This window comes from Dryas octopetala, chromosome 6, assembly GCF_963921425.1.
Source record: "Dryas octopetala chromosome 6, drDryOcto1.1, whole genome shotgun sequence".
In the NCBI taxonomy this organism is placed as follows: Eukaryota; Viridiplantae; Streptophyta; class Magnoliopsida; order Rosales; family Rosaceae; genus Dryas; species Dryas octopetala.
Genome location: NC_141371.1, coordinates 1,820,646 through 1,836,343, shown reverse-complemented (window position 1 = coordinate 1,836,343; position 15,698 = coordinate 1,820,646). Strand labels below are relative to the sequence as shown.

Genomic DNA, 15,698 nt, shown 5'->3' with positions numbered 1-15,698 from the left:
ACAAGTGATCACATAACTAAGGATGTCACATGAGATGAGGTGTATACAGCCATTAGATGAAAGTTTTTCCTCATTTTTCAACTTATTTAACAAATTTTTGAAACTTTCATATTTGGGCATGTGTGTGAGAGGACTAGTGAGTGGTACTGGGTCCAAAGCTCTCAGTTCACAAAACACAATGAACATACTTAATAGTTAAAATACCATATAGGCCCATGGATGTCCTACTGAGGTTATCAAGAGATGACCTTCATCAATCAGAAGTTGCTGTTTATCCGTTACAGATCATATAAATCAAATTTTGTATTGTTTAAGTTCAGGCGATCATATTGCCATACAAACTGGCTAGAGCAAAGTTTTCTCATTATTTCATGAACCAAGGCAACCTTTAAATGCATTCTGCGAAATTCAGCAACACTGTCAGTCAAAAGTCATGTTTTCTGCCTCATGCCTAATGGAATCAAAGAGTGCAGAAGACAGATAACGTTCGCCAAAACTGGGGAACACAACCTGCACATGCAACAAAATAAATGCAAAAGTTAATGGAGTTTTAGATTGAGAAAAGCTCAGTCAATAACAATTTTAATCCAGATTTGAACCAAATAATGCAAGCAACAGTTGTGATTATATTTCAATCCAAAATGCAGCACTGGATGAACAAAACGCTCAATAATAAAATGCAGCACAGGTTCTATATCAACTCAGAAACGGCAATTAGACTTACAACTATGAGTTTTCCAGCATTTTCTTGCCTCTTTGCCAACTTTAATGCAGCTGCTGTTGCAGCACCAGATGAAATCCCCACCTGCAAAATATTTGCTCCCACAATCAGCATCATAAATAGTAAAAAAGATAAATGCCTGCACTAGAGAAATCTTAAATTCCCATATTAGGAAATAATGGAGGGTAACAAATTCACAAACCACCAAGTGATTCAACTAATTACTACCGTACCAGAAGACCTTCTTTCAGGGCAAGCAGCTTAGCAGTGTCAATAGCTTCCTCGCTGGATACCTAGATAGAAACACGGGCAATCATTAAATGGAAATTCATGCTTGCTTTAGCATCCAACTCAGATCAAATGACACATACTGTCACGTAAACAAGTTGGCAGTTTTTACATTTCACTAGATTCACAAAGGAAATGGTATGGACAATATTCTTGCTGTTATAACTTATAACACATCCATATAAGAATAACAATGTTGAAACTTATGTTTAACAACCGTGAACTGCCTAACAATCTCCAAGAAAATAGGAAACACAATCGTTGTGAGGACTCAAACTTAAACTTGTCCATGAAAGAGCATTTGATATTGTTTGTCGAAACCATATCTGTTAACTGAACAAGGAAAATTGAAAGGAACAGTTATATTCTGTTCGCTAATACCAGTCAAAAGTTCATTAGCAAAAGACTGGTTCATGTTATGGAAACATAAAGTAGTAGATCAGTTTTACACTTTTATGTAAAATCAAATTTAACTAGAGTATAAGGATTTCAAGACTTACTTGAATAACTTCATCGAGCAAGCTAACATCCAGAACTTTAGGTATGAAACCAGCACCAATTCCTTGGATCAGATGCTTCCCTGTGAGACGTGGGTGCATATTAGGTATCAAGACATGCATCAGTCAATATAGGCGGATGAAGTCTCAAATACTGTGGGATAGTAATTTCATGCTGGAGAAATTTAACCATGGATTTGACCACTTAAACAAATCAAAACTAAGTTATAATACTTGGGATATTCTTTAACACTCTAAGGATATCAACTTAACTTCTCACTTTTATTTTATTCTGAAGGGATATACAGATAACCAGAAAAACCTAGGATCCCCTTCATGTTGCGTTGTAACTTGTACTATGTTCCACAAGCAAATGAATTCCACAAGAACACAAGAAAATAATAGGGAAGACAATGCAATGCAGGGATTATAGTAACTCACCAGGTGGACCACCATTCAAGACTGCACTTTCAACTGGTTCTACACCGTACACCTAGGCATAAACAAAATAAATCATACCATTAGACCATCTAAAGTGTAATAAATTTCTATCCCTCGTTACATGCGCATATAATAGATGTATATATGCAAAAAATTCAACCTTGATCTCCGGATTTTGCTCTTTAAGGAAATTCCCTGCACCGGTTACTGTACCCCCAGTCCCTATCCCTGAAACCAGGATATCAACTTTCCCTCCTGAGTCTCTCCATATCTCCGGGCCGGTGGTTTCGTAATGAATCTACACTAATGATGATAAAATCATTCATAAATCCTCTCAACCATCTAGCCACATCAGAGTCACTGCAAATATACCTTTGGATTGGCAGGATTTTCAAATTGCTGAAGCATATAACTATTTGGTGTGTTACTTAGCAGCTCATCAGCCTTATCAAGAACTCCCTGAAAGCCCTTGGCAGGATCTGTGAGATACACCTCAGCTCCAAAAGCAAGGAGCACAATTCTTCTCTCAAAACTCATTGATGCGGGCATGGTTAGCTTAAGCTTGTAACCCTTGCTTGCTGCAATGAATGCCAATCCAATGCCAGTGTTGCCGCTCGTGGGCTCAACAAGAACAGTCTTCAGTGCCCATTAATTATGCATATCAAGAACCAAGGGAAGAATGTTAGTTGAAACACTCCACATTTTGGATGACATAAGTGGCAATTCCATACTGATATCCTTAGAAGAACAGAAAAGAAAAAGGAAAACTTGTGGCAAAAGCGATCCTGCCACATCCATACAATTAAACATAAAGAGTGAAGATCAACTCTGAAAAATCTGTATGACTGACTTAAACAATCATATATAGATATGACAAACATTTATTTCCAACCTTCCCTGGCGTAATTAGACCTTTATCCTCTGCGTCCTTGATCATACTATATGCAATCCTGCATATTAAAAATTTAAGACCTTTATCCTCTATATCCCTTACTTGTTGGATTGCTTTCATGCTAGACAAATCAAAATCAATATTCTACAGGGAAAAATAAAAAAGAACATGCCTGTCTTTTATACTAGAGCAGGGTTCCATTGTCTCTAGCTTGGCAGCAATTCGCGCTACACAACCGTCCACAACATTGTTGAGATATACCATTGGGGTATTGCCGATTAACTGTATAAATCAAATAAGTAGACAAAAAGAGAGCATACCGTAAGGCAAAATAAGATGAAAAACTAAAATGGAAAAGAGGTAAGCATCATGGAAAGCTTAAGTTTCATGAGGAAATATTACTTCTGTGACATCTTTCTTGATGGCACACTTGTCCTCCATGTTCCCTTTTCAGACTGCAAGCTGATAAAGGAGTAAAATAGTGAAAACAAACTTTGAAGAAGTACATTGCCAGGTTGCTATTTGAAAACCTATGTCTGATATCATAAAAAATAAGGACATCATTTGCCTATACTGATATCCAAGATTTCTATTTCCATTCAATAAGGGAAAATGTTTCAAAATGGCAAAATAGTCAACAGAATCAGAAGAACCCAAATGTGCAGATCATTCATATGAATTTTGAAAGGTTAGATGCCATAATCAACAGCCAATATATATAAACAGAGCATGGAGAAATATCAGGTGCTTAACACGGACACTCTCTAGTAATGAAGGTTTGCAAAACAGATCATTAAAGCATAGTAGAATTCAAAGAAGTTTCAATAACCCAGTAGTTTTACTCTTCCAGAATTATCAAACAAATCACCAAATGCTCCCAAGCCCAAATTGTTCAGAATCAATGATTATAAAAGTAGTATGGAAAAAATTTCAATTTCCCAGTTTTTAATGTAATCCTACGGCACAGGTCGCTCTGAACAAACCACCGAAAACTCAAAAGTGAAAACTTTTCCAACTATATATTAACTACCATAAAACAGAGCACAAGACAGAGTAATAGCTTAGAAACTTATCCAATATTTATAGGGTCAAACTTTCAAGCAATAACAATGAAATTTGTAGAACCCAAATGTCAAGAGAGACATATTATGCAAAATTTTACAAAAAGAAACAACCAAAAAAAAAAACCAAATCTGTAAAATCCTAGAATCCCCAAATCCACAGTTAACCAACAGAAGCTGAGCAAATAAGAGAAATGGGCAGGTATCAAATACAAAAACCAAGAAACAGTTCAATGATGCAAAATTTAGTACTTAAAAGTGGAACACAGAGAGTTCAAATGAAAACCCAAATAATGGACAATCAAACAAGAACCAAAAGTTATACCAGAACAACCTTATCTCTGCAACCAGATATGGAGGAAAAGAAAGCAGTTGTTGGTGCAATGTTGTATTGTCTTTGCAAGATACAATACTACTGGTACTGGTTAACGATGTTTACTACAGGACTTGGGCTCCTTGCATTTCCACAGGGCCTACTGAGAGTCTGAGAGTGATTTTTTTTTAATTTTTATTTTATTTTATCAAGTTCCAGTCAAACACGGCTTTGTAATGTTGGCATAGTTTTGTTCCATATGCATGCTTATCTTCCTGTATAGCAATCTTGTATTCTCGAAAATCACAAAAGAATCTTTAGTCTATGACTCTATCCAAAATTCCAAATGATGTCATCTCTCTCATGGTATAATTTGATTGACATCTAATTATTCACGCAACATCTGAACAAAAAACAAAATTATTTCATGAAAAGGTAGTGGAAAAAAAGAAAGAAATGAAAAGAAAGTCAGTAACCATAAAGATGAGACTTTAAAAGTACAACAACCATTGCCATCTGAAGATTTGTAATTATTAATACAACAATCCTAGTAGCTAACCAACCAGATGAACCCAATTTAATATACCATTATGACAGTAACTATGGAATGAAACTCAGTCGTTGACAAGAAAAAAAAAAGAAACTAAGTCCAAGAAAGACCAGTAGAATGAAACAATTAAATATAAGAAACCCACAATGACAGCAATGGTTCAATGAAATGGTTTTTTATATGACATCAAATAAGACATTTTAGGTTTATATACAATAAAATATATATGCATGTACTACAATGTATAACTTTATTTTGAAGAGAGGGGCCAAGGTTTTATCCAAGGGAGTCGGTCAGTCGGTGGGTGTTGTTTGGTTTGCCTGGAAGACACTGATGCATTACAGAGTGAGTTTACTGTACAGTACAGACAAAGAAGAAATGGCTTGTCATTGGTGATGTAGGCATGTCGCCTACAAAAGATATCTGGTTTCAATTTTACCAAATTGCTGTTCTTCCATTTAAACCAAAATAATTTGGTGAAATAGAGTGGAACTTAAACACCTACATGGCTACATACATTGACAAAAACAAATATAAAATGCCTTTTAAAAATGGAAAATACATATTTCAATTTTTTCCGGGCCCAACATCATAGTTCATGCCTTCATGGTTTTGTGGCCTAATCCTCTGAGCAACAAGCCCCATCCCATTTCCACTAGATAAAATACGAAAGCAACTCGCTTTATATAAGAATGGTGTGTTTCGAGGTGTAAAGTAGGAGAAAAGAAATTTCAAAATTGGATTAGATTTTTTAATAAGACCACCGTTTAAATTTTATATTGTGCATATTGTCTCTAAGATGGTGCTCACTCTCTGTAAATTCAATACAAGTGTAGCATCTCATATGTGTGGTCTTTTGAAGTCAATGTTGGCAAGTCAATTGTCCCACATCGCTAAAGTTAAGGCCAAAGGGTTGAGGCGAGCGTGTATAAAAGCAAAGGAAGAGGCACCTTAAAACATACTTACCTGGACAGGGTCTATGGGCGATCAAGAAGGCCCATGGCCTAGGCTGGTGACCTCCATTGCACTTAGGAGGGGTGCCTGCCTATGGTCTCCTCAAGTAGGAGAGCCAATGTCATAATTTGTTGCCGAGGGGGCTTGCGTTCGCGCAGCCCCTGCCCAATTCAAGTTAAACATTTTGTTTGTACGATGTCGTATTGTTTTTCATTGTATGGTTGCTGTTTTTTCTGTAACTTCCCCAGACGCCCATCTTTTTGGTATATAATAGATAGGTACGTGATGATACTATGTTCCCAAAATGTGATTGTTTCTCAAATGTTGATTTCAGTTTTAGGGTTCTTCCTGGCCGATTGTATTGACATACTGTGTAATCTTTGCTGAAGGGCGAGACTGGTTATCACCCTCCTTTGAATCCTTGGTGGGTCAAGTTGCCATTCTAAGTACAAAGGTCCAAAGGGCTGGCATAGAATTGGATAAAGTGGCCCAGTTTTTCTTCCCTTAAAGCATCTTAATTAAGAGTTTAGCTAGCGTCAATTGTCCATGTGCCTAGACAATCTTAAATTGTTAACGATCAATCAATAGTTGTCAATCATTCACGTACATGTATCACTTATATTAGCATTTTTTATATAAAATAATTTGTGTTAGTTGCCCATATGCATTAATGATCATGGATTGTTAATAATCGATCAACAGTTGTCACAATTCTTAAGAAAATTTCATGTTTGATATAATGTTCAGAGATAATATATAGTTAGAGCTTAATATATAAATTGTAGCTCAATTAGATCTTCCAAATTTGATGTGGAAGGACCATTAATATGGGAGTTGGGGGTGCCAAAAAACTTTGGCTCATGAAAAATATTCAAAACTAATAAACAAATTGTTAGAGAAACACATTAAAAATTAAGAAGCAAGCAGTGAGCGAGGAGTGTGGTGGCAATGAATAAAGTAAGGTTTGCGAACTTTGGTGAAATGTCCCACACCGGGGAAAGCAGAGAAGGTGAAGATAGGCGTGGGAGCATAAATAAAAGAGTTGGGCGCAGTTAACAAATTACATACCTGGACGGGGTCATATGGGTGATCAACAAGGCCCATGGCCTAGGTGGGTGGCCTCCATTGCACTTTGGAGGTGCACTTGCCTAACATCTCCCTAGAGGAGACTGTACGTCGTAATTTGTGGTAGTGGGGCTGTGTACGCGCGGCCCCTCTTAATCCTATTCCCTAAAATTTTAGTTTCTCTCACCTTCATGCATAATGTAAATCTATTTCAAGAGTAAATCCTTTTTACCCAAGTGAAATTAATTTATTATTCTTGCTCCCTCTTTTGCAAATAAAAAAAAATTGAAGTGTGAAAATCGTCACTCAAAAATATAATGATTTGACTTTTTTTTTTTCAAAATAATTATAGAAAATGGAGAGTGATATAGTAGGTTTATTTTTTGTCGGGTGAGGTCAATTGCTAGTTCAATTTTGCTCACCATCTTTGATCATCATCATATACCATTCCCACTTGTTGATAGAGTGCTACATATTACATGTATTAGCTATTTTTTCAGTACATAAGGGGAAAAAGCTATGATTTTCTTTCACTAAGTACTGTGGTTAGGTTTTCATTAATAAACGTGGTTTACATATGTTAATTGTTTTTTAACTAACATGAAATATGTGGCACATGATGAACAATTCTGAATGAGGTGGTAATGTGCTCAAATATAGTTATGTGCCATTTGCCAATTCTCTTTTGGATTTTGTTATCTATGAATTTATTTAACAAACAAATTTTATATTATTGGGAGTCTATATAAAATCTGGAACAAAATTTGATTATTGGGAGTTCCCAAATTGGGGATTACAGATGTGTTCATGTGCACCCATGCTTCTTTGAGAAATAAACTCAATTTATTCATTGTATTGATTAATCTTGGACTCAAATTCATCGCAAAGCAAAGAGAACCAAGCTGTAAAATTTAGAGGCAGTTAGAATCCACCCTGTCAAGTAGACAATGAGAGCAAAGAAGACCATTGTTTAAGAGTTCTACCATCCCATTTAGTTTTCATCTTAGTGGGTCGAGTAAGGGTTTTAATTTGCATCTTAAAATTTATTTACAAACCTTTGTTTTTTGTTTTGGCCATACAAAGTTACAAACCTTTGTTAATTAGCAGTGGAAAATCAAATTGGGGTCTCAGCTATGCTAAAGTCGCGTGCATAAAAGTATAAAACACAAACTCGGTAGTGGTGTATATCGACAACAAGTCCCACATCGAAAAAAGAAGGGGAAAGAGGGCAGAGTAGGGCGTATAAATAAAGAGGAAGCTGCACCGTTACAACATACTTACCTGGACGGGGTCAATGGGTGATCAATAAGACTCATGGCCTAGGTTGGCGACCTCCATTGCACGCAGGAGGGGCGCTAGCTTAAGGTCTCCCCAAGTGGGAGAGCCTACGTCATAATTTATTGCTATGGGGGCTTGCGTTCGCGCAGCCCCTGCCCAATTCTACACTTAAAGATTCATCTTTATAGTTTTTTTTTATTTTATTCAACTAAATTATGGATCCTCAAAATTATGAAATATTGAAATCTCATAAGCATTCTAGAATTTCGTCCTTATGTGCATTTGCAATTAAGGACTGAAACTTTTATGTATAAATTTTGAGGGATATAGAATCAATAAGCCACAGAGATGCAGCAACGATGAAGAAACATGGTGCACATCTATATATACTTATGTTAGATGACATGACAAATTATAATTAACTTTAAAAAAGAGAGGTCAATTTGCTAGTCTAAACTTAGAAGTGTCCTTAATTTTTTCCTTGTAGGGCTTTTAGATTCAAGAATGTCAACATCTCTTCCGAAATATAATTTGCCTTTCCAAATTGTAGTAGAATTAATACTTTCTCTGCACGTGGCAAGATTTCAATTCTTATATTTCATCTTCTTATAAAACAATTTTATATTGAAAAAGTATATACAAGTTGAGTGCTTAATATTACTAAATCCTAACAAGTTAGCTCCTAACGCTAACAAGTCATGTGGTATATCACTAGAGAGATTCCCAAACTAATTAGAAATCACTTTAAAGAAAAATTTACCTATCTCCATAATAGGTGATGTGGCATCATCAGTTCACCACTAGAGCTCTCGCTCCTTTTTTTTTAGTGGTAATACCACATCACTCATCACCTATTCCCGTGATAGGTAAATTTCTCTCATCACTTTGAATCATCTATCGATACAATAACATTATATGAGTTTTCGCTTTTACCTTTTGGTTCATCTCCGAAGAATTTGAACCAATGATTTGTTTCTTTGTAGTACCATTAGCTCAAGACCACTTTGATCGGTAGTCAATGTGAGCATTTCAAAGCAATATAGCCCATGTATTTTGGAAGGGTAGAGAGGAACACCTCCAAGTCTAGTCTCTAACTTTGTCATTAATATGAGGTTTATGAGTCGGTCCTACATTGAAAGAGAAGAGAAAAGAGAGGGAAGGTAGTAGTGTAAAAAGGGAATAGGGAGTGACATTGAAACTTACTTAGGACGGGGTCAATGGGCGATCAAGAAGGCCCATGGCCTAGGTTGGTGATCTCCATTGCACTTAGGAGGGGTGCCCGCCTATGGTCTCCTCCTTGCAGGAGAACCAACGTCGTTATTTTTTGCCGTGGGGGCCTGCTTTTGCGCGGCCCCTACCAATTTTAGTCTTAATATTTCTTCTTGGGCTTTTTCTGCAGTATGTAGATGCAATTCTAGGCCCATGATCAAAGCCCACGAAAAATCATAGACCATTATTTTTGTTCTTATTTTGTCTTGCGATGTGGGATTGATTACAACTTTTGAGGGTTGTTTCGAAAGTGGTTTTCAAAAAACCAATCAGCACGTACATGACTAATGTATTGGTAATGCTATTATGCTACGACTTCTTAATCTGAAATTTGCATGTTCTTTTGCTTGGTAAGATACTAAGACTAGATGGGTCCGATGAATTAATCGAACATCAAAATAACATGGCTCTCACTCTAGAACTGCGGATGAACATTGAAAATACAACAGAAAAAAGGGTCAAGTGTTAATTTGGACAGAGAATGATACATAGGAAGAATTGCAAAAACTAGAATTCAATTGAACCTTTTACGTTCTTCTAGTTTCTGTACGTAAAAAAGACTGTTCTTTGATGCTTGTTACTGAGGAATACTGAAACAGCATTTTGTTAGAACCAAAGTAATAAAAGGAGAACAATGAATTCAAACCGGGGTATAATGAGCTTTAGGTATGAACTGTTTGGAAGCTAACAAAGTTTTGAGAGAGAAGAGAGAAAACTCATAAAAGAAACTGAGTATTTTCATTAATTTTGAAGAATGAATACAAGCCTCTCTTTTATACAATAACCATTACAACGAACCTACTGTGATCCTAACTAATAGGACAGCTGGCACTTTAGTTCCTAATTAGCTAGTTCAACTATTCTTTGTTGATTTTGACTGTGAAGAGTTTTCCTATGTGCAGGCGCACCATTAGATTGGTGAGACCTGCTTTGTTGAGTTGAATCTGCTAGTATATCAACAGGGTAAAAATGCTAGCAAACTTCCCCTCTTGCCTTTCTCCTTGGATCTTCCCCATGTTTATTTGCCACATGGATTCCACTCACACAAAAACCTATGAATTTAATGTGTTGAAAAGTAAATTATTATTTTCACATCTTTAGTCCTCAACTCCTCATTAAAGCAAAAACCAGCTTAATTTTTGAACTGATAGTCTGATACTCAATTAAGAGGAAAAATTTGAAAAAGAAAAAAGAAGCTGAAAACGCTTGGCCTACATTTGAATTTGAACTTATCATAGCTAGAGCTCATTGGGTAGCTTTAGCTTTATTGGATCCCACATCGAAAGAGAAAGGTAGAGGTAAGATGAAGACATGTGTATAAAAAAGAGGGAGGTGCAACAAAAGAACTTACTTACCTGGACGAGGTCTATGAGCGATCAAGAAGGCTCATGGCCTAGGTTGGTGACCTCCATCGCACTTAGGAGGGGTGCCAGCCTATGGTCTCCTCAACGTAGGAGAGCCAACGTCGTAATTTGTGGCAGTGGGGGCCTGCGTTCGTGCGGCCCCTTCCCAATTCTACGCCAAAATTTTAATACTTCCAAGTAAACTTGCTTCATGTATATATATTCAACTCTTTTGTTTCTTCTACAATTATTAATTTTTTCGGTTTGTGAGTTCAAGGTTCAGATTTGTGAATTAGTATTTCGTTCCCAGATTACTTTCTTATTCTTATTTACAATTTGAATCAGTCAAAACTTGAAGGTAGTCACTGAGAGAACTAGTGGACCGATTTCATCAACCTTAACTCATTGAGAATATCCATTATTCACAAATGCAGCTCTCATATAACTCTTTAACTGAGAAGCTAATTTTCTTCAAATACTTTGTTGAATAATCTCTCGGCAATGTAAGCACCTGATCCAGTCAGCCATACAAACTTTACTAAATTCACATACAGACAGGAAAGCCAGTACATTATTCATATTTATTGAGACTAATGTCAAGAAGCAAAGGCACTCAAAAACGAAAACATAGTGCGCCTTGATAATCATGTTCTCTGCCTCACACAACATGAAACTTGTGCAATTCCTTTTGAAGCTAGGGAACATCTCAGGGCTCAAAGACCATGCTCTCTGCCTCCCGCTTCACAGATTCGAACAACACAGAGGAGAGATAACGCTCTCCAAAGCTGGGGAAGACCACCTGTAGACATTTTGGAAATGAATAAGTACTTGGAACTTGGTGAGTACCCAACTAGGAGCATTGTTTAAAAATGAATGGTCCCTTTTCAAGGCTTGTACTTGAAAACTGCTCAAACATGAGTAGTCAAACACATGGTTTAAATCTATTGGAGAAGAACCAAAGAAACTTACAACAATGAGCTTTCCAGCATTTTCTGGCCTTTTTGCAATTTCAATCGCAGCTGCAGCAGCAGCACCGGATGATATCCCTACCTGCAATACATGTTAAACATAAATAACGATAGAAGACGAAGGAAAGCAACCAAAGAAAACTTGGATGCTCAAGACTTTAAAATTCAGCACAAAAAACGATAGCATGTTAAAAGAACCAAGAGTAGTCCTCATTCAGATGTGTACTTTATAGTTGTGGACTTACCAGCAAACCTTCTTTCAATGCAAGACGCTTAGCAGTTTCAATAGATTCTTCACTTGATATCTGCAAAGTATAGAAACATCAATTTCAGTTTTTGTCTCAAATATAAGCTTGCAGCTTGGAAGGGTGAAAGTAAAGCAGCAATGATGCATAAGAAAAGGGGTGGGAACTAGGGAATGGGTACATGATTTCATAAAATACATAATGAAATTGCCACAGCATATAACTTATCATCTATCTTCTTAAGCATATCATAGAAGTCCTGCAGTGAAATTAAAAATAACACAGACAACCAGGAAAACTTAAAAGATGGAGAGGTTCCCTTACTGATATTTCCTAGACAGATTATCTTAAAATTGCTTCCAAAAGGAACCCCTACATATGATACCAAAAACTAAATGGCATGCACTTCAAAATAAATTGCAGAGCCTAGCTTAAAGAAACGCCAATAGGTTTAAAAGTCACTTGAACGTGTTAATGGATTTGAAAGCATGTATATTTCTTTGTGATAATTTAATTCTTTCCTAAAATCAATCTATATTTTGGTTCCTCAAAGCTCTAGAGATATTGAAAAACACAAATTCGCTTCTTTTGCATTTTCAATTATGGTGTTTTCCCTTCCAACCAAAAAGAAAATTATGATGTTTTTCCATTGTATACTACTGCTTTAATTAGCCAAAAAGTAGAAAAATATCACAATTATTACAAAAATGAATAACATCATCCATTCACTGGATAATAATGCCCAGTAGAAGTTTTAAGGCTTACTTGAATAACTTCATCAATCATGTTGACATCTAAAACTCCAGGGATGAAGCCAGCACCAATTCCCTGAATCTTGTGAGGGCCTGGGATATACAAAATTACACAGGTCATCAAATTAAGCAAGGAGAATATGGGAATAAATTGTTCACTTTTTAAAGCAAGCAGTTTGTACTCAATATCATTTACTGATGCTGGATCATTGATTTAGGATACCAACAGTTGCCCAAGTTAGTCTGATATAGGATTGCCTTAAAACACTAATTTTCTAGCATGTGGGTAACCTTTTTTCTTTTTTAATTTGAAGGGACAATTACAGGGCCGGCTCTGAGGGGTGCCCAGTGAGGCTAATGCCTTGAGCCCCCAAATTTAAAGCTTCAGATAGGAATCCTGACTTAAGGTCCACTTTATATATATTATCTTAGGCCCAAAAATGACATTTACTAAACTCTAAATAAAGAGATCAGCCCAAATCAAAAGGCCCTATGTTTTATATTAAACCATGTGATTGTAACAAGCAAGTTATCATGACTCACCAGGTTTCCCTCCAGACAAAATAGCACTTTCAACTGGTTCTACACCATAGAGCTAAACATATAAAGCAAGGGAGCATGTGGGGAGTCAGCAACATGATATAAGCAAAATAAACATAAAAAAGTTTGAATAGTTATTTTCCTCTAAATGATAATGTACACAAAAAAAAAGAGGACAACCTTGATGTCTGGATTTTGCTCTTTGAGGTACTTCCCAACACCTGTTATTGTACCTCCAGTCCCTATCCCAGAAACAAAGGCATCGACTTTACCACCAGAGCCTTTCCAGATCTCTGGTCCAGTAGTTTCATAATGTACCTAAACAGACGAGAAAAACCTGTCCATCAATCTATCCAGACAAAAAGTGTCATAGATTAACAAAACATGACATAAATGGCACCTTTGGGTTGGCAGGGTTTTCGAATTGCTGAAGCATATAAGCATTGGGTGTCTTTGCCACTATCTCTTCAGCCTTCTGAACAGCCCCCTTCATACCTCTAGCTGGATCTGTGAGGACAAGCTCAGCTCCAAAACCTAGAAGAATGGTTCGTCTTTCAAGACTCATTGAAGCAGGCATGGTGATTATTAGTTTGTAACCCTTAGCAGCTGCCATAAATGCCAATCCTATGCCAGTATTTCCACTTGTAGGCTCAATCAGGACACTCTATAGCATGAAACAAGAAAACTTTGTCAAATCAAAAGTTTTCTCCTTAACGTCATTAATTACGGAAACAAAACAGAAAACACTATTAGACTATGAAAAGTAATGAATACACAAATCATTCAAATAATTTATATTACAGAGAGAGAGAAACAGACAGAAAATTAATAAACTCTGCATGTTGGCACCTATGGTTGTGTTTATCAAATTAATCAAATCCTAATAGAAATTAGAAATTGCAAATGATCAAATGATGTCTAAAGGTTAGTAGAAGTGCCTTTAATTATGAAATCGGGGAAGGGTTGGTAAAACTGCATTTCTATTCATGTTTTAAAGAAAGGCACCACATGGATTCACAAAACCTTTTTAACCTGTCTGGATAAGGAAGATATGAATACTAACCTCACCCGGCTTAATGAGACCCTTCTCCTCAGCATCTGCAATCATACTGTATCCGATCCTACAATACAACAGAATTCCATATCAAAATTAAATAAATAAAAAATCATCATTCTAAGTTTCCAGTTGATTGCATATAACTAGGCCACAGGAACATTTTGAAATTAAGTTCAACTTTCATACGAATCCAACTTCAGAATGATCACACTAAAGAAAGCACATCCTAGTGACAATATATCACAATCAAACAACTGCCAGGTGTGCAACAGATAAATATTCCAATTAATAGAAAAAATACAAAATTTGTTAGTACCCATCTTTGGCAAAAGAGCAGGGTTATTACCTATCTTTGACGCTAGAGCAGGGTTCCATCATCTCCAGCTTAGCAGCAATTCTTGCCACGCAGCCATCTACAATACGGTTGAGATACACCAATGGTGTTTTACCAACTAACTGTAAACATTCACGGTCGATAAACACATTCGATCAGCTATACATATACCTTAATATTTAGACACCCAAAGGGGCAAAGGTAATGAAATGAAAATGGGGTGTGACTCACTTCAGTAACATCTTTTGCAATCCCAGACTTCTCCTCCACCATCTTTATCAAACAGCTGTTAAACAAATGAAGAGTTAAAAGTATCAGCAATAAAAAATACATGAAATTCAAAAGCAGCCAGCTTTAAATGAACAACAAACAAGAATGTTGTCAAAAAATAAAAACAAAGTAACAATTCTGTATGACTTGGAACTCTAAACTTTAATACTTGAGAAACTGAGTTGATCTTGCTTTTTCAGATTTTTATTTTCATTTCGTTTTCTCCATTTTCTCAGCACCCAAACAGATTATGACTTCAAATCAACAACCACCTCAATGACCAATTCCGTATCCATGATCATAAAACAACAATCAAGTAGGGAAAAAAAATGCATATTTCAAAAATCTAAAAGCTTTGTATCTTAAAAACAATAAATTGAATAAAAAAAGAAACAAAAAGATCCAAACATATTAAAAGAAAGGACTCATATCACACCTTTTTGAGACTCCTGGGACAATGCAAAGAGTTTTTAAGAAATATGTGACTGAAACGAAATGAAAGAGATAGAGAGGCTTTGGAAGCTTACCAGCTTCGAAAAGTTTATCTCAGCAGAAGAGAAAGCCAAATGACAAAAGTGAGAGACTTGCGGAGATTTAAACAAATAAATTTCTGCCGGCGTTACGTTTTTAAGTATTTTTGATATTTTCTGGATTTCATCGTCATCCGCCGGCTTCTTCTTAAAAAAAGTATCTTTATTCTTAAAAAGAAAAAAAAAAGTATAAAAAGATGACACACGGCACTCAAGTACGGGAGAAATTTTATGCAAATTTTAAATATTCAATTTTCGATATTAGATGATATAATTGTAAAAATAAATACTGGTATAGACTGTATAGTGGTATTAAACAAATCAATAAAA

The 15,698-nt window shown here is 36.0% G+C and overlaps 2 protein-coding genes and 5 non-coding genes across 9 annotated transcripts; 5 read left to right on the top strand and 2 right to left on the bottom strand.

Moving 5' to 3' along the window:
- Window positions 1-179: 179 nt before the first annotated feature.
- LOC147280882 (cysteine synthase-like) lies at window positions 180-4,400 on the bottom strand. 2 transcript variants are annotated; one of them, XM_086248889.1, is made up of 11 exons: window positions 4,226-4,400; window positions 3,242-3,301; window positions 3,012-3,121; window positions 2,840-2,897; window positions 2,320-2,583; window positions 2,108-2,245; window positions 1,948-1,999; window positions 1,510-1,589; window positions 955-1,014; window positions 725-805; window positions 180-510 (listed from the first exon to the last, which is right to left on the bottom strand). In XM_086248889.1, exons 2-11 carry the CDS (start codon window positions 3,278-3,280, stop codon window positions 421-423), a joined length of 972 nt encoding a protein of 323 aa, XP_086105015.1. In that variant the 5' UTR covers window positions 3,281-3,301; window positions 4,226-4,400; the 3' UTR covers window positions 180-420. The 2 variants fall into 2 exon arrangements, with proteins under 2 accessions (XP_086105015.1, XP_086105016.1); XM_086248890.1 differs by having other exon boundaries at window positions 4,235-4,399.
- Window positions 4,401-5,721: 1,321 nt separating this feature from the next.
- On the top strand, window positions 5,722-5,882 carry LOC147280881 (U1 spliceosomal RNA). The gene has a single exon (XR_015123175.1). It is a non-coding gene; the product is annotated as a U1 spliceosomal RNA (small nuclear RNA).
- An 895-nt stretch (window positions 5,883-6,777) lies between these two features.
- Window positions 6,778-6,934, top strand: LOC147280880 (U1 spliceosomal RNA). Its single transcript, XR_015123179.1, has one exon. It is a non-coding gene; the product is annotated as a U1 spliceosomal RNA (small nuclear RNA).
- A 1,121-nt stretch (window positions 6,935-8,055) lies between these two features.
- Window positions 8,056-8,216, top strand: LOC147280879 (U1 spliceosomal RNA). The gene has a single exon (XR_015123177.1). It is a non-coding gene; the product is annotated as a U1 spliceosomal RNA (small nuclear RNA).
- A 1,039-nt stretch (window positions 8,217-9,255) lies between these two features.
- On the top strand, window positions 9,256-9,418 carry LOC147280878 (U1 spliceosomal RNA). Its single transcript, XR_015123180.1, has one exon. It is a non-coding gene; the product is annotated as a U1 spliceosomal RNA (small nuclear RNA).
- Window positions 9,419-10,676: 1,258 nt separating this feature from the next.
- LOC147280877 (U1 spliceosomal RNA) lies at window positions 10,677-10,838 on the top strand. The gene has a single exon (XR_015123176.1). It is a non-coding gene; the product is annotated as a U1 spliceosomal RNA (small nuclear RNA).
- A 299-nt stretch (window positions 10,839-11,137) lies between these two features.
- On the bottom strand, window positions 11,138-15,487 carry LOC147280876 (cysteine synthase). 2 transcript variants are annotated; one of them, XM_086249053.1, is made up of 11 exons: window positions 15,366-15,487; window positions 14,800-14,854; window positions 14,581-14,690; window positions 14,241-14,298; window positions 13,578-13,841; window positions 13,358-13,495; window positions 13,181-13,232; window positions 12,651-12,730; window positions 11,886-11,945; window positions 11,642-11,722; window positions 11,138-11,471 (listed from the first exon to the last, which is right to left on the bottom strand). In XM_086249053.1, the coding sequence occupies exons 2-11, from the start codon at window positions 14,839-14,841 to the stop codon at window positions 11,379-11,381; spliced, it is 978 nt and encodes a 325-aa protein (XP_086105179.1). In that variant the 5' UTR covers window positions 14,842-14,854; window positions 15,366-15,487; the 3' UTR covers window positions 11,138-11,378. The 2 variants fall into 2 exon arrangements, with proteins under 2 accessions (XP_086105179.1, XP_086105180.1); XM_086249054.1 differs by having other exon boundaries at window positions 15,275-15,377.
- Window positions 15,488-15,698: the final 211 nt, after the last annotated feature.